General features: G+C 37.6%; 11 protein-coding genes across 11 annotated transcripts; 10 read left to right on the forward strand and 1 right to left on the reverse strand. All coding sequences in view use genetic code 12, as the record gives it.

Annotated features, from left to right (window-relative positions):
• Positions 1-318: 318 nt before the first annotated feature.
• CORT_0B05770 (hypothetical protein) lies at positions 319-1,395 on the forward strand (the record flags this gene model as incomplete). Its single annotated transcript, XM_003867675.1, has 1 exon — positions 319-1,395. One exon carries the CDS (start codon positions 319-321, stop codon positions 1,393-1,395), a length of 1,077 nt encoding a protein of 358 aa, XP_003867723.1.
• A 93-nt stretch (positions 1,396-1,488) lies between these two features.
• CORT_0B05780 (Sym1 protein) lies at positions 1,489-2,046 on the forward strand (the record flags this gene model as incomplete). The annotated part of the gene is made up of 1 exon (XM_003867676.1): positions 1,489-2,046. The coding sequence occupies one exon, from the start codon at positions 1,489-1,491 to the stop codon at positions 2,044-2,046; it is 558 nt and encodes a 185-aa protein (XP_003867724.1).
• A 378-nt stretch (positions 2,047-2,424) lies between these two features.
• Positions 2,425-4,902, forward strand: CORT_0B05790 (Rts1 serine/threonine-protein phosphatase B-type regulatory subunit; the record flags this gene model as incomplete). Its single annotated transcript, XM_003867677.1, has 1 exon — positions 2,425-4,902. The coding sequence occupies one exon, from the start codon at positions 2,425-2,427 to the stop codon at positions 4,900-4,902; it is 2,478 nt and encodes an 825-aa protein (XP_003867725.1).
• A 744-nt stretch (positions 4,903-5,646) lies between these two features.
• On the forward strand, positions 5,647-7,375 carry CORT_0B05800 (Imh3 inosine monophosphate (IMP) dehydrogenase; the record flags this gene model as incomplete). The annotated part of the gene is made up of 2 exons (XM_003867678.1): positions 5,647-6,097; positions 6,261-7,375. 2 exons carry the CDS (start codon positions 5,647-5,649, stop codon positions 7,373-7,375), a joined length of 1,566 nt encoding a protein of 521 aa, XP_003867726.1.
• Positions 7,376-7,579: 204 nt separating this feature from the next.
• Positions 7,580-8,101, forward strand: CORT_0B05810 (Scp1 cortical actin cytoskeleton protein; the record flags this gene model as incomplete). The annotated part of the gene is made up of 1 exon (XM_003867679.1): positions 7,580-8,101. One exon carries the CDS (start codon positions 7,580-7,582, stop codon positions 8,099-8,101), a length of 522 nt encoding a protein of 173 aa, XP_003867727.1.
• A 526-nt stretch (positions 8,102-8,627) lies between these two features.
• Positions 8,628-9,557, forward strand: CORT_0B05820 (Mak16 constituent of 66S pre-ribosomal particles; the record flags this gene model as incomplete). The annotated part of the gene is made up of 1 exon (XM_003867680.1): positions 8,628-9,557. One exon carries the CDS (start codon positions 8,628-8,630, stop codon positions 9,555-9,557), a length of 930 nt encoding a protein of 309 aa, XP_003867728.1.
• Positions 9,558-11,244: 1,687 nt separating this feature from the next.
• On the forward strand, positions 11,245-12,843 carry CORT_0B05830 (Rta3 protein; the record flags this gene model as incomplete). Its single annotated transcript, XM_003867681.1, has 1 exon — positions 11,245-12,843. One exon carries the CDS (start codon positions 11,245-11,247, stop codon positions 12,841-12,843), a length of 1,599 nt encoding a protein of 532 aa, XP_003867729.1.
• Positions 12,844-13,897: 1,054 nt separating this feature from the next.
• On the forward strand, positions 13,898-15,307 carry CORT_0B05840 (Rta2 flippase; the record flags this gene model as incomplete). The annotated part of the gene is made up of 1 exon (XM_003867682.1): positions 13,898-15,307. The coding sequence occupies one exon, from the start codon at positions 13,898-13,900 to the stop codon at positions 15,305-15,307; it is 1,410 nt and encodes a 469-aa protein (XP_003867730.1).
• Positions 15,308-15,708: 401 nt separating this feature from the next.
• On the forward strand, positions 15,709-17,379 carry CORT_0B05850 (hypothetical protein; the record flags this gene model as incomplete). Its single annotated transcript, XM_003867683.1, has 1 exon — positions 15,709-17,379. One exon carries the CDS (start codon positions 15,709-15,711, stop codon positions 17,377-17,379), a length of 1,671 nt encoding a protein of 556 aa, XP_003867731.1.
• Positions 17,380-17,676: 297 nt separating this feature from the next.
• Positions 17,677-19,290, reverse strand: CORT_0B05860 (Efh1 transcriptional activator; the record flags this gene model as incomplete). The annotated part of the gene is made up of 1 exon (XM_003867684.1): positions 17,677-19,290. The coding sequence occupies one exon, from the start codon at positions 19,288-19,290 to the stop codon at positions 17,677-17,679; it is 1,614 nt and encodes a 537-aa protein (XP_003867732.1).
• Positions 19,291-21,840: 2,550 nt separating this feature from the next.
• Positions 21,841-23,451, forward strand: CORT_0B05870 (Avt1 vacuolar transporter; the record flags this gene model as incomplete). The annotated part of the gene is made up of 1 exon (XM_003867685.1): positions 21,841-23,451. One exon carries the CDS (start codon positions 21,841-21,843, stop codon positions 23,449-23,451), a length of 1,611 nt encoding a protein of 536 aa, XP_003867733.1.
• Positions 23,452-23,453: the final 2 nt, after the last annotated feature.

The following is a 23,453-nucleotide window of genomic DNA, read 5'->3' on the forward strand; positions in this document are numbered from 1 at the left end:
AGTTTTCATGGGCGTGTACTCCCAATTAGGAATTTCATAATTTCACTTGAGAATGTACCAAATTACGTCATAGAAAATAAAATGATTTTCTATGTCGCGTTTCAAATCTCACGCGACTTTGAGTTTGGATTTTTCGCGAAACGGGAATCTTGTTCCTGTTACTGTAGTGCCGTGCTGCATAACTGTTTTGTATATATTCGATGCAATACTTTGATAGGATGAAGTGTCCTTGTGCATCGGACCTTGGTTAGTAAGCCTTAAAAGTAATATCTGTAATTTGCTGAAAGTGGCTTACTTGTGAAAAAAGTTTGCACATATATGAAACAAAATGTTGTCACTGGGACACTTCATCCTATAAAGTATTGCATCGAACATGAAACAAAAGGTTGTCACTGGGACAGTCCAAATGTCGAGCTGTTAGGTTGTTTTATTTGTTTGTCCACCAGAGGATCCTATCTCTTGTCTTTCAAAAATCACGCTGTCTTTTACAACTCCATTCACACTTATTCAATACAAAAATCTGAAAGCCACTTTAGAAAGGCTTACGTAATCTCCGAGACCGCTCAACAGAGCAAAAGAAAACAGAAAAAAACTAATCACTTTTGCGAAATTTTTCACTTTTCTTCTCTTCGCTTATCAGAGATCACTGTGGGAGATCACTGTGGGAGATCACAGATGCTAGCATCATATAATGACCTACTAAGGAAATACCCCTATCGCACCAATATGTTGACCACAGGGCTCTTTTTTGGCCTTGGGGATATCATTGCTCAATCTTTGTTCCCGCATACAATCACAACAACCAAAACAGACAAAGATGGGAAACAAGTTGAAGTTGTGGAAGTTAGCGATTATACCCCTGAGAGAACTATGAGAGCTATGATCTATGGGTCTATCTTCTTTGCCCCTATAAGTGTTCTATGGCATGGAAAAACACTCCCCAAGTTGAAAAATCCTTTCATTAGCATAGTAAAGAGAAAAATGATGGAAACAAAGAGTAAGAAAAGATTGCATTTGTATGACACAGTTTTCCGTTTGGGTGTTGATCAGTTAATATTTCCAGGTTTGGTGTGGATCCCCCTTTACAATACGGTTATGGTGATGCTAGCACAACACGAAGATCCATTTGGTATAATACGCAACAAGTTGGAGAGTAATTGGTGGACAGTACTTCGGGCTAATTGGACAGTGTGGCCAGGGTTTCAACTTGTGAACCTCTACTTTATCCCGGTACATTTGCGAATTGTTTGTGCGAATGTATGGTCTACTGGATGGAATACGTTTTTGAGCTTTGTCCATAATACCAAGGGCCATGGAAAGGGAAGTGGAAAGAAGTTGGAAGAGTTGGTGGATATCGAAGATGATGACCAGGAAGTTGTAATGGTGTATGATTGATAGAATAGTGACACAGGTAGCGCCTCCATCTGTAAATATACGAAATTTCAGCAATCTCCAATTTACACTCATCCATCTTATGTTTCATCCACCATGCGAGCATTTTTCACCAGATATAATCAATTACTCGTAAGGAGGCCACTTGTTACGAACATGATAAGCACTGGCTTTTTGTTAGGAGCCGGAGATTGTTCAGCTCAGATATTATTTCCTGCATCTCCGGGCCAACCGTACGACTTTGTCAGGACATTGCGAGCAGTGGTATACGGAGGACTCATATTTGCTCCATTGGGAGACAAGTGGTACAAGGTCCTCAATACCAAGATCATATGGCGAGGCAAGAATGAGAGAACAATGTCAACTATTCTTCGGGTTGCTGTGGACCAGTTGGTGTTTGCCCCCTTCATCGGTATACCATTATACTATGCTTCAATGACGGTATTGGAGAATAGAAAACCATACTTGGAGCATATAGTGGACAAATTTGAAAGTAGTTGGTGGGTGACTTTGAAAAGCAATTGGTTAGTTTGGCCAATATTTCAATGGTTTAATTTTTACTTGCTACCAGTGCACTACAGATTATTAGCAGTGAACCTAATCAGCATCGGATGGAATACGTATCTTAGTTATGTTATGCATAACAAAGGATAGGCATGAAAAACAACCGGAATAAGGTGGGGTAGTGCAATGGCCGAATTCCAAACCAAGATCGCCAGCCCATCTTTTGATTAAAGAATTGAATGAAATTTCATGTAGGAAGCTTAACCATATGGTGATAAGATGGATACAGGGTCTATATGTACATAAAATTAATATTGCTATTGAGGAAGTCTCTTTACTCAAGTGAAAACTCTGTCGGTAAAAATCGTTTGCGTTTGTTTTTATTTTTTTTCCTCTCTCCAACGAATTTCATCAACACTTTAAACTCGACAAACTTATAGCTTTAATTCACCCAAATTAGACTACCACTACACTATCATTTCAAATCGCATAAACAGATAAGGGAGATTCCCATTACTCATATCAAAAATGATGAAAGGATTCAAGAATAGATTAACTCGAAACAAGAGCCAATCAACAACCAAAAAAGGGGACAAGAAAGACAAGGATAAGAGTGAAAAGAGGTCCTCGTCGCCATCATCTTCTACATCCAATACTGGATCACTGCAGAGCTCAAAGAATTTGATGACCAATTCTTCAACTTCGCTAAAGTCAAACTCGCCCAGTCCTTCAAGAAACAATAGTTCAAACAGTGCTGTGTCCATCAAATCAACCAATAGCAATACAACTATGACGTCAGCCACATCACCACAGGGTCTGCCAACTACAGAGTCACCAAGGATTGTTGTTAACGATGATAATTCAAACACGGTTTTTGGTTCACCTTCGCAGCAATCATCAAATAGCTCAGGTGTGTTTCCAAACACCGTATCATTAGCATCAGGACCGTCGTCAGCAGCTAATATGTCGGCAACAAACACAGGCATTACCCCCACGACAATGCCTTCGATAGTCACGCCGAATCAAAGTGCTGGTAATGTATCATTTGGCTCAAGCGCTCAACCAATAACACCTACTCCAACATCACCAAAAAGTCCAACTTTTGAATCTAAAGCTCACCATAGTCAGCAAGGAGCACAATCACATTATCAGTTGAATCCAAATATATCCTCCCCCGGAAGAGATTCCTTTGATATTGACTTAATTACTGCGCCTAAAAGGCATTCGTCGTCCAGATTTGAGCCAACAACATCCGAAAGGTATCAAGAAATCAACAAATTACCGAACTTTGACGAAGTATTGCCAGAAGATCAAATCAGTTTGTTTATACAAAAGATTGATCAGTGTAACATAATGTTTGATTTCAGTGACCCCACCTTTGATATTAGAGGTAAAGAAATCAAGAGAATGACATTGCAAGAGTTGATTGCATTCATCTCGAATAACCGTTTCTCCTATACCGACGAAATGTACAAGCATGTAGTCAATATGTTTAAGAAGAACTTGTTTCGTCCAATACCACCACCAGTGAACCCTATCGGCGACATATATGACCCAGATGAAGACGAGCCAGTTAGTGAATTGGCATGGCCACATATGCAAGCAATTTATGAGTTCTTTTTGAGATTCATTGAGCTGCCTGACTTTCAACACCAAATTGCTAAACAATATATCGATCATGATTTTATTTTGAGAATACTAGAATTGTTTGATTCAGAGGATCCTAGAGAAAGAGACTGTTTAAAAACGACATTACATAGAATTTATGGAAAGTTTTTGAGTTTGAGAAGCTTCATCAGAAAATCAATCAACAACGTTTTTCTACAATTTATTTACGAAACGGAAAGATTCAATGGAGTTGGTGAATTATTGGAAATTATGGGCTCAATCATTAACGGATTTGCACTTCCTTTGAAAGAAGAGCACAAAATCTTCTTAGTGCGGGTGTTGATCCCCTTGCATAAAGTCAAATGTTTATCATTGTACCACCCACAATTGGCGTATTGCATTGTTCAATTTTTAGAAAAGGATCCCACGTTAACTGAGGATGTGATTATGGGATTGTTGAGATTTTGGCCAAAAATTAATAGCCCAAAGGAGGTTATGTTTTTGAATGAAATTGAAGATATATTTGAAGTCATGGAGCCCAACGAGTTTATCAAGATTCAAATCCCACTATTCGCTCAGTTGTCAAAATGTATTAGCTCATCCCATTACCAAGTGAGTGAAAAAGTTTTGTGCTATTGGTCGAATGAATATTTCTTGACGTTAATCACAGAAAATGCTGAAGTTGTATTACCAATAATTTTTGCATCCTTGTATGAGTTGACAAACGCAACCCAGCCTGGTATTGAGAATGGTATCATGCAACAAAAGTTGGCCAATTTCCCAGACGCAACAGTGGACGCCAATGGTAACTTGATTGATGCAGGATTGGTTTTGCAAGATTTGCAACAAGGTATCATACCAAGTGCAAATGATCCAACCCACCCTCACCACAAAATATTCCAGGTGCATGCATCGGTGAACAATAATGGACAAAGTGGTGAAAATGACTTGTCAATGTCCATCAACGGTGAAGGAAATCATCCACAACAACGCAATCCCCACACCGACCTCAATGGCAATGAGCTATCGGATGAAGAATACTACGATCTGCTTAGCTCAATGCAAGCAGGAAATTTGAACACAGGAGGATCTAACTCTACCAACCCATTGAGTGACGAGTTTGGCCCTGGATTTGATGAAGAGACTAGTATGTTGCAGCACAATTCTGCTACGTCAACATGGAATAGAAATATTCATTCACTTTCATATGGTGCATTAAAAGTATTTATGGATCACAATCCCGTTTTGTATGACCACTGTACTATGCTATATCATCAATCGTTGAGTGAACAAAAGAGTCGCGAAGCAGCAAGAAAAGAAGGTTGGGAAAGGATCGAAAAATATGTCAAGCAGCTCAAGGCTCAACAACCATCGCAGACAAGTAGTGGGGTATTTTGAAATAAAACAATAGTGTTTAGTTTTAATGTACAAACTTTGTATGGAAAAAAAAAAGAAAAAAGTTTCTAGTGCAAATTTTTCACCATCGTTGAAGAGCTATTCTTTGTTCGTTTCTAAACAATTAGAAGGTATGTTCAGCGCAATATAGATATATCCATAAAGATGAAAAACCTTTACCTCGATTTGCAAATATTTGAATGTTTGACCTTTTTTCAAATTAATGAAACGCATAGAAAGAACCGCTACACTGAATTGGATATCAAATAACGATGAATAATTACTAACTTTTGACGAGTAGATATCATCTTTTGGATAGTCTTCAATGGTTTGCTACTGATAAGCCCTGTGTTGAATATATGATACAACAGAGAGTGTTATCAGATAGGTGAAATTCGTGAGTTGTAGGCTTAGTAATGTATATAAAGAAACTGTTCCGTAGGAGGTTCCGAAGGGAGGCAATGTATCCCGCTCAGTTGGCCGTTCTGACAAAGGTGATTACACTTCCTTTAACTATACAAAAGCTATGTTATTGAAATGTACTCTAACTCTGCCTACTCCGCGTCTTTAACTCCAGCATCTAGTTCGTGTAATTCGCAAAAATTGAAACCACCCGCCATCTCATATAAAGATGATAAAAAATTTTTTTTTTCACTCATCTCTTCTGTCACTTCTTTTCTCTTTTGGCAAAGTCTGCCCCTTTCGTACAGCTATATCGATCTCACGACTGAACTAATATCATTTGCAATGACTTACGACGCATCAAAAGCTACTTCCTATTTGAAAGATTATCCAAAAAAGGACGGTTTATCAATCAAAGAGTTGATTGATTCAACTAACTTTGGTGGTTTAACTTACAACGATTTCTTAATCTTGCCTGGTTTGATTACTTTCCCAAGCACCAATGTGAGCTTAGAAATCAAGTTGACCAAAAAGATTACCTTAAAAACTCCATTTGTCTCAAGTCCTATGGATACTGTCACTGAAGAAAATATGGCCATCCATATGGCATTATTAGGGGGTATTGGTATCATTCACCACAACTGTACTGCCGACGAACAAGCCGAAATGGTCAAAAAGGTCAAGAAATATGAGAACGGTTTTATCAATGACCCAGTCGTTATTTCACCAGATGTCACTGTTGGGGACGTCAAGAAGATGAAGGAGATTATGGGATTCACCTCTTTCCCTGTTACTGGTATGTATTTTCAAAACTTGTCATAATACCCTGATGATCAACCAAAAATTCAATAACTTTCGTTCTACCGAGTCACATCAAACGATGTTGGGGAGAAATTTTTACAACTGAATCAAATGGCAAGTGGATTTTATGGAAAACTGTTACTAACAAGCTTTTTTAGAAAATGGTAAAGTTGGAGGAAAATTGATTGGTATCATCACGTCTCGTGATGTTCAATTTCACGAAAACAACAAGGACCCAGTATCACAAGTCATGACTACCGACTTGATCACTGGAAAGCAGGGCATCTCATTAACTGAAGGTAACGAAATTTTGAGAAAGTCTAAAAAGGGCAAACTACCAATTGTTGACTCAAAAGGTAACTTAGTCTCATTGATTTCATTGACCGATTTGCAAAAGAATCACGATTTCCCAAATGCATCAAAATCATTCCACTCCAAACAGTTATTGTGTGGTGCTGCTATTGGAACCATGGATGCAGATAAAGAAAGATTGGACAAATTGGTCGAAGCAGGCTTGGATGTTGTTGTCATTGATTCTTCAAACGGTTCATCAACATTCCAAATCAACATGCTTAAATGGATTAAAGAGAAGTACCCAGAACTCCAAGTCATTGCTGGTAATGTTGTCACTAGAGAACAAGCTGCTTTGTTGATTGAAGCTGGTGCCGATGCTTTGAGAATTGGTATGGGATCAGGTTCAATCTGTATTACACAAGAAGTGATGGCTTGTGGTAGGCCACAAGGTACAGCTGTTTATGGAGTCACTGAATTTGCCAACAAATTTGGTGTTCCATGTATTGCTGATGGTGGTATTGGAAACATTGGTCACATTTCAAAAGCTTTGGCTTTGGGTGCATCATGTGTTATGATGGGAGGTTTGTTAGCTGGTACTTCTGAAACTCCAGGTGATTACTTTTACAGAGATGGACAAAGGTTGAAAGCATACAGAGGTATGGGATCTATTGATGCTATGCAACAAACTAGTACCAATGCTAATGCATCCACATCGAGATACTTTTCAGAAACCGATAAAGTTTTTGTTGCTCAAGGTGTTAGTGGATCAGTTATTGATAAAGGTTCCATCACCAAGTTTGTTCCATACTTGTACAACGGTTTGCAACATTCTTTGCAAGATATTGGTATTCAATCCATCACCGAATTGAGAGAAAAGGTTGATAATGGTTCGGTCAGATTTGAATTCAGAACTGCTTCTGCTCAATTCGAAGGTGGTGTTCACGGTTTACACTCTTATGAGAAAACCTTGCATAACTAAGAGACCTTTTGTAGTGTGTAGTTAAAAAGAACTTGTATATTAGTAAAGATTAAATCGTGTAGGGAATATGAGATTTGTTATTTATCTTGTGTCACAGGACCAAATGACGTCAGGAACAAATGACACTGAAAAGACTTTTGAAGAGCGAAAATTTCCAACCTCGAGTTTTCCACCATCCCCGCTTGTTATCATTGAAACCACCCCATGTCCAGTACTTTAGATGAAGATCTCACCAATAGCAGATTGGGTAGATATAACGATATTCAACCTGATATTATGAAGTACTTGTATAATGTAATATCACCGCATTATCCCAACCTATTTGCCAAATATTCAACAAAGACTCATTCTTTCGATACTTTAAATATAATTGATCTACTACATGATGGAGAAGTATTATGCCGTTTAGGTCAATTAGTGAATCTACCTTTGGATACCAAAAATCCCACCACCAAGTTCAAATCATCACAAATGGCATTTATACAAATGGAAAATATTTCATGGTTTCTACAATTGTGTGAATTATTGAAACTTCCTCACGACGAGATATTTCAAACTGTCGATTTATATGAAGGTAAAGATCCATATCAAGTCTGTATCACTTTGATGTCATTTTCTCGTATTGTCAATACTTTGGACCCAACAGTTTTTGGTGAGGTCATAGGACCAAAAAAAGTCAAAATTAAACCAGTTGTACCTAATAAACCGAGAAGTTTGAGGGAGTAGAGTAAAAGAACACTGACTTTAATATAGGGTGGACAGAAGGCGTATCCATTGTTCATAGGAGATAGAGTGTTTAATCGACGGTGGTGTTGATGACGTGAGTCAGGGCTATTTTGAGATCAGGTTGTACGTCAACAATCCACAGGTTATTTGAATCTCATGGAATGTTAAACATAGACCTATCTGGAAACCAGTCTCAAATCTACATAGTATCCTATTTCCCCCATTACAACATAGTACAAATAATTAGGATTTATATACAGGAATAATTCGTATTACGCTTTTCTCATCTCTTCTCTTCGCAGAATTTTTTTAATTTTTTTTAATGAGCTTCTTAGTAAAGAAGTCAAGCAAAACTCTTTATTTAAAGACACTTACGTTGAAACTAGGAGACGACTGTTGAAGGGAATCCAGGACCACGGAAAGAGTTAACTTTTACAGAAGAAAAGACAGCAGATAGCATACTTCACATTTTCAGTAGTTACGAACAGAATTATTTATTTAGCATCATCAATCACATAGACCCAGCATGTCAGACGAAGTTATTTGGCAAGTGATCAATCACCAATTTTGTGCCTTCAAACTAAAGACAGAGAAACAGAATTTCTGTCGTAATGAATACAACGTGAGTGGGTTGTGCTCGAGACAATCATGCCCGTTAGCCAATGCCAGGTATGCCACAGTTAAAAACGTGGGTGGAAAATTATATCTATATATGAAGACAGCAGAAAGAGCTCACATGCCAAATAGGTGGTGGGAAAGAATCAAACTTTCAAAGAACTATAACAAAGCCTTAGCACAAATTGATCATCATTTGCAATATTGGCAAAAGTTTTTACAACACAAGTGTAAGCAGAGATTGACGAGATTGACACAAGTGGCAATTACAGAAAGACGATTGGCATTGAATGAAGAGGAGAGACATTTGGTTGGAGTCAAGCCCAAGTTAAAGAGAAGAGAGGAGAATAGGGAAAGGAAAGCCTTAGCTGCTGCCAAGATTGAAAAGGCCATTGAGAAGGAATTGTTGGAGAGATTGAAAAGTGGTGCATATGGTGATAAACCATTGAATGTTGATGAAAATATATGGAAAAAGGTATTGGGTAAAGTTGATGAAGTTGAACAAGAGGAAGAATTCGATGATGATGATGAGGAGGAAGTTGAACTTGAAAGTGAAGAAGAGGAAGACGAAGATGATATGGGAGAAGTTGAGTATGTCGAGGATTCAGGTGATGATGACTTGGTTGATATGGAAGATTTAGAAAAGTGGTTAGATGATTCCTCAGACAATGAAAGTGAAAGTGAAAGTGAAGGAGAGAGTGACGACGATGAAGAAGGAGAGGGAAGTTCCAAGAAGAGAAAGGCCGATGACACAAAGACTAAGCAAAAAAAGAAGAGAAGACCAAGAGTTGAAATCGAGTATGAGGAGGAAGAGCCAATACAAACTAACATAGCTGTATAGGGAGGGAATAATACATTTATTTCGGGTAATCGGGTGCTAAAAAAAGGATAGTTTTTTATGTATACTTGGGGCAAGCTCATTAAAGGTTTGGTCTACATCTGGTCGTATAGAAAATACCATAAGATAAGTTTGATCCAGTAAACACTTTGATGATCAGCCACTCTGTATTCTATTTTTGGAAAATCCAAGTGGAACTTTTCAAGAGTCCGATTTCAAAGTTGCTCTCATGTAATTACCTTCGCGGAAGATATTTATGTACGAAGGTTGGTGATTTGTGCTGTATGTAGTGGTCTTTAATATACCTAGACACATATATTATGAACAAAGTGGTCTAACCAGATAGCTATTTGATCATGTCGTACGTCCCAGATTTTGTTACAGTTTGCTACTATATTATTCATTTACGAGTCTAGGATGTAGACACTATATTACATTATCATGTGCTTAGACCCCAAATTCTCTTTGGCGCAAACATATTAAAGCATATTTAGACTGAAGCAAACCTTACGGCCGAACTGTGCAACGTCTTAAAAAAGTAAAAATCCCTCTCTCCACGTCGAACCACAAAAATCTGAGCGATGACACTAGCACAAAGCTTTTGTTCTGTTAGGTCGGGTAAAATACAGTGTTTTATTTTATCCACCCTTTTCCCGCACCAATTTTAAGCGCAAAGGATTTTTGTTTAGTGTAATTTCACAATGGTTATGATGAAGCCACAGGACTTATGAGTAATGTAGTTAAGAATCTCACATATTGCTATACAGTTTGAAATAACACCGTGGGGGGCCAATGATCTGAGCCAAGTGGCAAGAGAAAGAGAGGCTTTACATACGATCCGTAAGTCTCTCGTGGCTGAACGAATTTAACTTGATTGGCTAACGCTGTTAGAGTCCCCATCCGTTTATTAACCGGAGTTAGGTACTAAGCGATCAAGGCTGTGTTGAGATAAAGCCATTGCTTATAGGAAGTTTGTCCGGTAGGGAGATGTCTTAGACGTGGACAGTAAGTATAATTCTTGGCCGCCGTTTATTTTTTCTTAACCCAGAAGATATTGGTTATTGTTGGGATTGGTTGAAACAATGGAAGAATGAAGTCCTTTGTAATTTAGTTTGTCTTCTATTTTTGTTTTCCAATTTTAGACTCTTTTTTTTTAAACGCCTAAAGCCTAACTTTTACGGGAATTGATCATAATTGTTGGAGTTATTTTACGAACCAAGAGGTATAGAGACGCTTTGGTTTCACCTCAAAATGCAATAGCCTCTATCATGTTATAGTGGTGTTTTTATCGGGTCTAACCACATTAAACACCACTTTAATCGAAACACAAGTTGACATTTGAGCGGAAAAAAAGCAAAGAAAATTCACATTACACAAAATCTAAACAATACATTTTAATATTTTTCTTCTTCTTTTTCTATTTTTGTTTTCATTCTTTGAATGTCCTTTACTTCTTCATCATCATCATTTTCTATCAACACCAGGTGGTAAGTATATAGAGTCACATAAGGAAGAAAAAAAATTCAGCTGCCCTCAACCATAAACCTTTGCTTAACCTCACTCGACTTTTCCTCACACTAAACCCTTACAGAAGCTACGAAACTGTTATAAGCGACTAAAGAAAAAGAAGAAAGCTTATTATTTTTATTTTATATTTAGCCACAAATCACCTACCTTCACACCAGAAAATATGGACCAGTTGGCTTCTATAACAGCTTGGACTCCAACGTCAACCAACACACCAACGTCAACTAGTTTGAAAAGTGTAGCCACTACGGCGCAATCTGCTTTGGAGCTGAGTTTGTCAGCTGCTCTACATTCCTTCAGCAGTTACGGAACCAAAATCAACAATGAACAATATGTGAGTGCATCCAGAGTCATTCGTGGTGCACAAGCATCCTTATCAATCATTTCAGCTGAGCAAGTATTGGCCACTGCAACAGCTGACAATGTCAAAGCACAAGCTACAGAATTGATTTGGAACCTGACTCAAAATTTGGATGATTTATGGTGGGATGAAAATGTCTACGATATACGTCGTTTGACTCGTCCAGGAAATATCATTTTCTTAGTAGTCTTTGCCATTTCATTCTTGTGGTATATCTTAATTTTAGCCAAGTCAAGATATTGGTGGTTCAACATTGCCTTCTTTTGTGGTGCAGCCTTGGAATTCTTGGGATTCCTTGGAAGAGTACTTTCCTTCAATGATATGACCTATTTTCCATACTACTTGTTGCAATTGATTGTATTGACTATAGCGCCAGCTTTCATTATGGGTGGTATATACTTCCTATTAGGTCAATTAGTTATTATTCATGGTCGTCAATTTTCTATTTTGAAGCCATTATGGTATGCCTATATATTTATTGCTTGTGATGTTACATCATTGGTTATTCAAGCTATTGGTGGTGGTATTGCTAGTGTTCGAGCAGAAAATTATGAAAATGCCGATCCTGGTACCTACACCATGATTGCTGGTATTGCTTTCCAAGTATTTTCCATGTCAATTTATATCATCTTTTGGACAATGTTTTTATGGAGAATTTATTTTCCAAAGACAGATAAATACCCTCAAATTGAACCTGAAAAGCCTGTTGTTGATTCACAGCATTTATTGAAACCAAGCGTAAAGAATTTCCTCAAATTGCTCATCAATTCTAAAACAACTGCTGAATACAAGAAAAACGTCTTAGAACCGTATTATAATCCCAAATATGCTGACATTAGACTGAGAAAATTGTATGATTATTTTGCTTTGGCCGTTTCTTTGGCCATTATTGCGGTTTTTGTTCGATGTATTTACAGGGTTGTTGAATTGGCACAAGGTTTCAGCGGTTACTTGATAACACATGAAGTTTACATCATGTGTTTGGATGCCCTTATGTTGTTCATTGCGTTATACATTTTCATTCCCTTCCATCCACACATTGTTTTTGGTGCAAGTAATATCATTAGATTGGGCGACATCAAGGAAAATGCCGACCAAAAAATAGAGGAAGAGGTGCTATACCCAATAGATGACGATTATGGCAGCAATGGCACGAAGAATGGGACTGCTGCGGGAAGTCCATATGGAGAAGAGAGACATGATATCAATAAGAATGGTAAATTTGAAGACAGCGATGCGTCTTACAAGGCAGAACTTGGCGACGCAAACCACGCCTCTTATCCAGTAGAGCAAGTACCACATGGCTCCTACCCAGTAGACAACAACCAAGTACTCCACGAAACGCATCCAACAAATAATAGTGATGTTTATCTTGGACCTTATGAACCAGGACCCAAGTAATCTCAATGGAAGTTGGATTAATGGGTGAGGGCAGGAATGCTTTTTCTGTCTTTTAATTAAACTAGGTGTAGTATAGATTTAGAGTATATCGTGTGCAATTGATAAATGTTATAAAATTTAAACTATAGGTATTGTGCTTGTAGATGGAATACTTTGTGTGGGACGACGTGGAACAACTTACGAATGCTCTTGGATAATCCAAGGGGTAGTTAAATGAGGCATTTTCTTAGACCTGGTTGTATTTTTGAGCCAGTCGAATCGAAAGATAGTTCGATCTAAGAAGGATGAGACTTGGAAATGGCTGTTTTTTGGTTGTATATGTTAAAAACTTCGAGAAAATATACTGACGTAACTCCACTTTTTCACACAAAAGCTAGTCCGAATTTACATCAACGTATTCCTTCTTCTTTGTTTGCATAGCCTTCTTAGTCTTTGCAATAAAAGTGAATGAACCGATTCTATTTTTAGGCCTTAATTCCGCAATATCAGGGGGTTCTCGATATATATATAGGCTGTTTTCGTCCAAACTAAAACATGACTCCAGATTGTAAACATAATATTCAATTACAACACAAATTTCAGTTTTTCTTGGCAATTATTCAAATTTTATTAATCTTAAGCCACCTTCGTCATAAAAGTGCAGGGGATGCGTCTCTTCTGCTTAATTCGAGCCTACAAAAGTGCCACGGTATTGGCGACTTTGTGTGCTACTGAGCCTCCCTTCGAAAGAATAAACTGGCCTTGCCCTTTTTCTTGAAAAAGAAGTGAATTGCAACAAGTCCCCCAATTTGTCGAAAGATACGAAATTGCACAGAACCAAAACCAGAGTACAATAGAAGAAAGAAAAGATAAAGCCACATTCACAACACAGCCTTTACCTATTTTATGACACAAACGTGTTGTTTCTTTTTTCTTGTTTTCGAGAGGAATCGTAAAATAAATAAATCCGATTTTCCATACAGAATGAGAAAAACAAATATCTCCAGTTATAGAAAACCCGCTACAAAGTTAAACCTCCTAGTCAAAGAACTAGTCTACTTATGCCATCCACGCAATGGACCAATCACTTTCAATAGCCTCATGGACTCCAACAACAACCGCAACATCAACTTCATTGAAAAGTATAGCCACTACAGCAGAATCAGCACTTGAACTGAGCTTGTCAAAAGCTCTCCATTCTTTAACAGGACGCACTTCAACAATAGTAAGAAATGATTACATACATGTGTCCAGAGCAATTCGTGGGGCACAAGCCTCCTTATCAATCATCTCAGCTGAGCAAGTATTGGCCACAGCAACAGCGGATAGTGTCAAGGCACAAGCGACAGAAGCAATCTGGAATCTGACGCAAAATTTAGATGATTTAGCATGGGAGGAAAACATTTATGGTATACGTCATTTGACACGTCCAGGAAATATATTCTTTTTGGCAGCCTTTTCAATAACTCTTTTATGGTACAGTTTGATATTTATTAAATCTAGGTATTGGTGGTTCAATATAGCATTTTTCTGTGGGGCGGTATTAGAATTCTTAGGATTTCTTGGTCGAGTGCTCTCTTTCGCTGATATGACATCTTTTCTGTACTATGTCATGCAAATGGTGACATTAACTATAGCACCTGCCTTTACTATGGGTGGAATATATTTTTTATTGGGACAATTGGTTATTATTCATGGTCGTCAGTTTTCCTTCTTGAAACCATTGTGGTATGCATATATATTTATCGCATGTGATATATTGTCATTATTTATTCAAGCTGCCGGAGGAGGTATTGCGAGTGCTGCAACACTGAGTAACAGTAGTACCGATGGGGGTACAAATACCATGATTGCTGGTATTGCATTTCAAGCTTTTTCCATGTCAGTTTATGTTTCACTCTGGTTTATATTTATTTGGAGAATTTATTTCCCAAAAACGCTTACTTATGCTCAATACACTGTGGAAAAAGACAATCAACATCAAATGTTGAAACCGGGATTGAAAAATTTCCTCAAACTATTTTTCAATACCAAATCATCATCTGAGTATAAAAGGACCGTATTGGATCCATTTTACAATCCAAAGTATAGCGATATAAGGCGAAGACCTTTATACAATTACTTCCCATTGGCTGTGACATGTGCCATTATTGCAATTTTCATTCGTTGTATTTACAGAGTTGTTGAATTGGCACAAGGCTTTCGTGGATACTTAATTACACACGAAGTCTACATCATGTGTTTGGACGCGGCAATGTTGGTTATTGCGTTGTATGTGTTTATCCCCTTCCATCCATATATTGTATTTGGCTCAAGCAATATTATCAGACTTGGTGATATCAAAGGTAATGTAGATGAAAAGGTTAAAGAGGACGATTTTTGCTTAACAAATATTGATAATAATACCTTGGAAACAGCAAGTATTGCGCCAATACTAGTCGAAAGTCGAGGAGATGAAAGGAATGGAAAATACGGCAAAGTTTAAGTAAGCAAACCGGGTTTGTAGGTGGTATGAGGTATATGGATTGCAGAATACCACGAAAAGCTCAGCCTTTTAAGGACAATAGAATATATTATGAATATTGCATTTTAAAAGTCATAACGATCGGAAAGCAGCTCTTTTCAGTGAAAGAATTTGATCATAACTTACATGCGTAGAGTAGCTGCCCTCGAGTAGCTCTCCATTTCAGGGGATTCCATGAGTGATTCTACCTTAGCTATGGCTGCAAATGTTTTTCTCTTGAAAACTTATCTTAGTGAAGTTTACACTGATTTCTCTTTTTTTTGTAATTATCAACTATAGGTTTCAACAGAAGGTCTAAACAGACCAATTTGCTATACATTAACAACAACTTTGACCATCTACTTTTATCTCCTACTTGCTATATGAATGGATCTGCTAACTCATTTTTTTCAAATCCAAATGGGGCACCTGAGCGTAATTTTATACCATCTCCGGATGCTGAGTTTAAACTGTGTTTGTTGTCTGAACTACCATATTACCCCACCTGCGACACTGACCCTATATTTCAATTCACCTGCGATGAGTTGATTGGTGATAGGTTTCCCATAACAAAATATCCCTTCGATGGATTCATCAATTTCCACTCCTTAAAAATCTGCAGCTCGAATGCAAAACAAATGTCAAAATACTTGCAGTTAGCTATGGGGTTTAGAGAAGTGGCTTACAGGGGTCTAGAAAATGATTCAAGGTTAGTTGCATCCCATGTTGTTCAAAATGGCTCTATATTCTTGGAGATTGTCAACACTTTAGAAACTATTAAGGACGATAATGTATTACGATTTCCCTACTTCAAACAGGATTTATCCCTATTTGAAAAGTTTGATCACGACTTGAGTACATATTTGAAAGAGTTCAAGATCACTACAGAGGATTTGGTTTTTGATTATGTGAATAATAGGATAGAGAGTCTAAGTACAAACCCATTGAAATCATTAAAATTTGGTCGTCACATGTACAACACTATTATAAAAGGTGGGAAATACAAGGCAATATCTCAAGAGATTAAAAAAATCATTGTTGATGTCATAAATGATTCTGAATTGATATACAATGATATCATGGAATGCGCATTAATACAGAAGTTTTTGAAAAATCATGCTGAGGGAGTTATGGATATAGCATTCAATGTAAAGAGTATTGATGTTATTTTTCAAAAAGCAATACAATCAGGTGCTGGAATTATTAGATTGCCCCGTATACTTTCTGACGAAAACGGTTCTGTCAAGTTGGCAATCATCACAGTTCCTAATACAGACATACAACACACTTTGATTGAAAATTTGGACTACACGGGAACTTTTCTACCAGGGTATTCCGAATCCATCATGGGACTAGCCCAAGGATACCAAGAACAGTTGGAATCTTTGCCTCCAGTTCACTTTACTTCTATTGATCACTGTGTTGAGAACTATTCCTGGAACCAAATGATTTCACAAGCTAAGATTTATGCTGAAATGTTTGGATTTCACAAATATTGGTCGGTTGACGAAATGGATGTTTCAACTGGCTTCACTGCCTTACGGTCCATTGTAATGAGTTCAAGTAATGGACAAATAAAGATGCCCTTTAATGAACCAGTAAAGTCAAAATTCAAAGGGCAGATTGAAGAGTTTAATGATTTTTATGGTGGACCTGGAATTCAACATATTGCTTTACGTACAAATGATATCGTTCAAACTGTGAAAGCAATGATTCAGCGTGGTATTGAATTCAATCAAGCCAGTGAAAGCTATTACAAGAATTTACAACAACGGTTGGCAAATGACGATATTGAATTATACGAGGATATAAATGAAATCAAAGCACTTAACATACTAATTGATTACGATCCAACAACAAGAAACAAACGCACGAAGAGATGTCATTATATCTTGCAGGTATTTTCTCAGCCCTTACATGATCGACCAACCTTGTTTATTGAAGTTATTCAGCGTCATCATCACAACGGATTCGGAAAAGGTACATTCAAGGGATTATTTGAAACAATTGAGCTGCAACAAAAACTTCGTGGCACCTTTGTTGAAGTTGAGTGAGTAGGTTCTTTTAAAAAATAAGGTAAAGCAAAACTTTCCTTTGCGCAAATTCAAACTATCTTAATTCTTCAAATTTTCTTTGAACCCTTTTATAAAACAAACTTTAAGCTTCTGGAATTTTATGCACGCCGACTTAATCTTAAGGGGTGAGAAAAAAAAAACACAATGCGAATAATAAGTGTCTCCTTACAACATATACAAAGTAAAGAATCATACAACAGCATGCAAAAGGTGAACATTGTGCTGGTTAGATGCCACATCACTGAAGATTATTGCGGGTACAGCATGTCAGCTGCTTCAATTATCGTACTCCTTGGATTCACTTGAGGGTAAGGAAGTAGCATAACCACCAGTTGGACAACTTGTGCTTTTTTCATAGATACTACTTGATACATCCATTATTTTGAGATTTGATTTATCCTGACCTTTCATCTTTCGTGGTTTTAGCTCTTCCGACTCGTTTTCATTCTTCAACTTGTACCCCTCAGTAAGAAAATATTCCTTGATGTTTCTCACAAATAACGGTTGTAAAAGTTCATCAACACCTTCATTGCGAGCAATCTCGTAAGCACGATCAAATGGAACCCAAACTCCCTTCAAGTTCATTGTTCCAACCTTGACAACATCTTTAACCTTCTCTGTCTTTAATATGCCATCCCTCTTGCCTCGAGACATACCGGTAACATTCAATAATTTGGTACAATTAATATAATTATTATCCTCTCTTCGCGAAACCAAAATTTCGTTCACCCGAACCTGATAGCAGTTTGTCCGTTCCTCTTCCCATCTGCGAGTGGCAATACGAGGTTTTACAATATTTAAAGGGGGCTCTGTTTGCGGTATACAGCTGCTGATTGAAGTGGCCCTAGATCCTGGTTGCTCTTCCTTATTCGAGAAAGTTGATGAGTTTCGGGATTTATTTGTAATTGTGGAAGATATCAGTTGGTTCCTGGCAGAAAGTGTTACTTGTGTTTTGGGTTTGGACAGCTGCTGCTGTTGGTACTGCCTCTGTGCAGCATAAACTTGATAATAGTTCAGCTGAATTGAGGGTGAACTGTACGAAAGTGAGGATTGAGGAAGGGTCGCTTGTGTGTACAGCATTGGGCTGGGGTTGGCAAATGCCTGATTTAATAACTGTTGCAGCTGCTGTTGTTGTAGTTGTAGTTGCAGTTGTTGGGTCTGGTGTGAACACGGATCATTCTCATCACTTTCCAATGCAATCTTTTCTCCCTGATACAATGTTTGCAGTGGTGTGGAGCTAAACGTTTGATGCCCATTTCTTGCAGAATACTTTTGCTGTTGCTGCTGATGACTATTGCGTGATTTGTTCCCTAAATTCGATGCATAAAAATCTTGCTGTTGGAAAATCAGGTAGGGGTTCTGTTGTGAATATACTGGTTGGGTGTATTGGGCATGCGGGGGAGTGTATTGCCGTGGTTGCTTCAATCCAGAAATTGATAATTCTTGATTAGCTGTTTGTGCTATTGGGCTTACCACCAGATTCAAATTGGTCAGATAATCTGTATACCCAGTGTTAGCAGGGGGCACTGATGAGTTTAAAAACTCTACATTTTGCATTACTGGATACCCTGTCTGCGTTGAATAATAATTAGAATAATCCATGGGATATGTTCCCCTGTTTTTGTTTTGTGAAAGTGATTGAAACTGTTGAGAGGATGGAGTCTCAATACCGTTGATCAGTGTCAAATTGTTTGTTTGTTTCAGTGTTTGAGAATTGGTGGTTTTCGTGTTGAACATTTGTTGTTGTTGTTCCAGGGTTTGCAATTTTTCTGGCTTCAGCTGGTGTAGATTTTTCTTTGAAGGCAAGCCAATTTGTTCTACATTCGAGGAACTGACAATATCTTGGCCGTAAAAAGTGGTGTGTGATGGTGTTTCCATAACTTTGCTCATTTATTTGGCCTTTGACGTGTTTGTAAAATGTAGTGCAAGATCGGAGACGAATTGTAAGTAAAAAAAATCTGTAGTTTGAAGATCCAGAAACAATTTCGGTTTTCGAAATCTCGAATGGTCAGGGAATGTTGGTAACACGATCCAAGCACCTGAAATCAAATTGGAAACTTTAATTAGTTGAAGGCAATAACAGGAGATGGGATTTTGTGATTATGTTGAAGAAATCAAAATCTCAAAATGTATCTTGAAAATAATCCTCTTTTTTAAGCAACTATACCGTGAATTTTGCAATGTCCGTTCCAAGCTATATTTTTCACAAAGTTGCACTCTCTGGGTATAATGACACAAATGTAAACACTAAGAAATTTGAAGATTGTGGTTGGTTTTTCAAACGAAGAAATATCAACGACAATAAATACTACTCGAAAAACGCAGATCAGTTACCAATTCAGTATAAATAGCAAAATTGTTTTTTAAAAATTGCCATTAGACAGTGATATATTATATGATTATTAATAGACGTTCCTGTTCGAAAAGCCTATTCGCAAAAGCCCATCAAATGGAAGGATTTACTCACATCCTCTCAATCGGTCCAATTTAAGGAAATAATAATAAATGAAATATAATAATTCTGAATCAAAGGTAACACAAATAATAATTTTATGTTTTTGTCATTTGATAGTTTTAATAATATTCGTCGAAAGTCCTGTGTATACCATTTGATGGCCCTTGAGTAGCTGTGCTTTGGATCATTTATTGCTGCTCATCTTGTGCTAAATTTGTCATTCTTGTGTAGGAGTCAATTCAGTCATGCAAGATTCAACCAGGTTCAGTTCTGCCCCTTACATTGAACATTACGATATTCCTGGCGGATTAGAACAAGCTTTGTATATGTATTATTTAAATCGCCCCCTCTTGTCCAAGAATCTCAAATGATGTAACGATTATTTTTCTTACAAGGCTGGCTTTCAACAGAATACAAAACAAAAGAACACGCTAACGGCGGAAATATCGAACCATTGCAGATTTTCTATTGCGTAACTTTGGCGGCATATCGGAAAATCGATACTGCTTGACAACGACCAAACTAAAGCCGTTGGATCGGAGAAATGAATTTTCTGTGAATAATTTCCATGCCATTGATGGTAAATACTGCCGTGTCATCTTGTCTAAAGCTTTTCTGTGCCAATAGATGTCCTAATTTCCGATATAATGGGGTTATGTCAACCGTATTCGAAAGACAACATTTGATATACCACCACACTTCTTCGTGATACGAACTTTCTAGAAACGAAAAGAAATCAAAGCAAATATTGGCTCATAATATCTCGCGTTCGTAGTTAAATAATAGCAAATTGAAAGTTGTTTCATTTATCGGGTCCACAAATCTCTTGCATTAATCCGCATGCAGTAATACGCATATTAGCTCACTTTCACTCGTCGCTACCGAGTTACCCTTTCCTCATCTTCAGATAGTCATAGCTTCCAAGTCTAGATCCTTGCCCCGCCAGAGGACGACGTTTTTCATAACAAAGTGTTACCACAATAATTTCTCCGATCACCGCATTTATATGCGTGCAATATCCCTGTGGCATCCATCTTTCACGAAATGGATTATCCTTTCTGTCATCCATAATGACGCAAGCCTCGACCCCCTATTTTCTTGAGCGGGGACTAGGAGTCATCCATGAAACCAAAATAATTTGGCAGTGCTCTTGACTCAAATGCAACGGCATTTTTGGTGATGCCTGTATAATACCCATACCTTTTTATTCAAATGGCTTTTGTTCGTGTAAGGTTTTGAAAGTAGCCTGAAGTTGTATACTTGCATAATCTTTCATCAAACCAAGATTTCAACATTATATAATAGCACGTCAAAGAAAATCATACTTTGCTGCACATATAGATTCTGGGCTATCTCTTGACTTTAATCTCGCAGCGTTTTGGGTTGTAGATAATAGATAAGAAATACAATGCACGATATTTGGCACAATATGTGGCGAGTTTTCAAATTGTGATTCTAAGTGGTTTTGCAAGTCCAATCAACATCAGTTGACACAAGAAAATTTAGTGATAACGCTACCAACGTCCATACAGTGGAAGGAGATGACTTACGAGAAAACCTACCCGCTATGTTGAAATATGTTAGATCTATAGTTTGTGGAGAGTTCAATTTCGTTTGGAGTCTGGATGTAATATTCACTCAAAATACCAGGGGAATTCATATTACCTACTGAGATCTCATCGCTCATACCTGCATTGCCTAAATTTTTACGAAATGAATGAGTCAGATCAAGCAACCTTCGTCTGTGCAGCTGAAAACCATTTAACACATATTTTCACAGGAAAGGAAGACCACTAAAATCATTTTCCATCAGCTATAAAGACTTAGCAAAACGTAAATTTAGCAAAAGCCTATTTCTGAAAATATTAAAAAAGAAAATTCTTTATCAAAAAAAGTTTATCTCACAAAGAACAATCACGCGAGTCATCTCAGTTAATAGTGAAACAACTTATTTACCAACCAAACCACAATCCCCATACACAAATATGTCCCTACCATCACAACAAACATCTGTAAAAATTCCCAAAGAACGACGCCGATCGTTTATGGATTATGGCGGTGCAAATTCTTTCAACAACTTTGCTTCATCCTTCTCGCGAGCGCAGCAATATAGCGGCTCCTCCTTAATGGAACAATTTGAAGATGGTCGCACCGCCTCAGTTCGGAGGTACTCGTATCTGCCGTCCAATTTACTTGGAGGTGAATCATCAGTCTCGCCATTAAATGAAGAAGCTGTAGTTGACGATGATTTATCGAGAAGTGGGGGTTCTGATCGAATGGAGTATTTTCAGTTCCCGCAATCTAGTGGGGGTGAAGTAGGAGATAGTGAGAGTGTGATTGATGAACTCACGCCCTTGGTGCCCACGATATCGAAACAGAATAGTCACAAATCATTCATTTTACGAATGGGCAGCTCCACCTCCCCACAAACCATTTTCAATTCAATAAATACTTTGGTTGGAATCGGTTTATTGTCCATTCCTTTTGGATTTAGGTTAAGTGGCTGGGTCATGGGTGTTCTTATACTATTGGGGTCAGCATCGAGTACAAATTTGACGGCAAGGTATCTTGGAAGAATCTTGAAGCACCATCCCCATTTATTAACTTATGGTGATATATCATTTGCTTATGGTGGAAAATTCTTTTCCATCTTAGTCACGATGTTCTTTGTTTTGGATCTAATTGGTGCTGCATTGACATTGATACTACTTTTTACTGATTGTTTTGTTGTCATTTGGCCCCATCCTGCTGGATTGAAGATCATCATTGTGTCAATTGTATTTTTCACCAGTTTGCTACCATTGAATATACTCTCAATTTTCAGTTTATTGGGAATATTAGCTACGATGGGGATTATTCTAGTGGTTGTAGTTTGTGGGTTTATAATTGATAAATCGCCAGGATCACTTTTGGATTTTGCACCCACGGCGCTATTTCCAGCCAGTGCCAAAAATTTACTATTCAGTTTGGGAATATTTATGATGCCCTGGGGCGGACATCCAGTATTTCCTGAATTATATCGTGATATGAGACATCCACAAAAATTTAGCCATGCAAGTAATATCTCATTTCTGGTTACTTTTATGCTTGATTTTGCAATTGGTGCCACCGGTTACTTGATGTATGGTTCTGAAGTCAATGATTCGATTATTAAGAGTTTGATGCAAAATGTAAATTATCCAAGCTGGATCAATAGAGCATTGTGTTTAATTATGGGGATACTACCGATCAGTAAACTTCCATTAGTTACAAGACCAATCATTAGTTCATACGAAAACATATTGCGTATTGCGCCTCATTACAATCAAAAATCAATTTCCAACAAGGTGCTTAGAGTTTTTGCAAGATTTTTGTTTTGTTGTTTATTGTTATTGATTGCGTTATTGTTTACTTCATTTGGTAAGCTCATGTCATTCTTGGGAAGTGCCATTTGCTATACCGTTTGTTTAACGTTACCATTATTATTTTATTTGAAATTGAACAAGTTGCAAATTGGAACACTTGAAAGAAATTTTATTAGAGCTGGCATAGTTGTTTCCATATCTTGTGCTGTTTTGGGTACCTACGCATCCATATCCACCGAAACAACAAAATAGGT

This window comes from Candida orthopsilosis, assembly GCF_000315875.1.
Source record: "Candida orthopsilosis Co 90-125, chromosome 2 draft sequence".
Taxonomy (NCBI): domain Eukaryota; kingdom Fungi; phylum Ascomycota; class Pichiomycetes; order Serinales; family Debaryomycetaceae; genus Lodderomyces; species Lodderomyces orthopsilosis.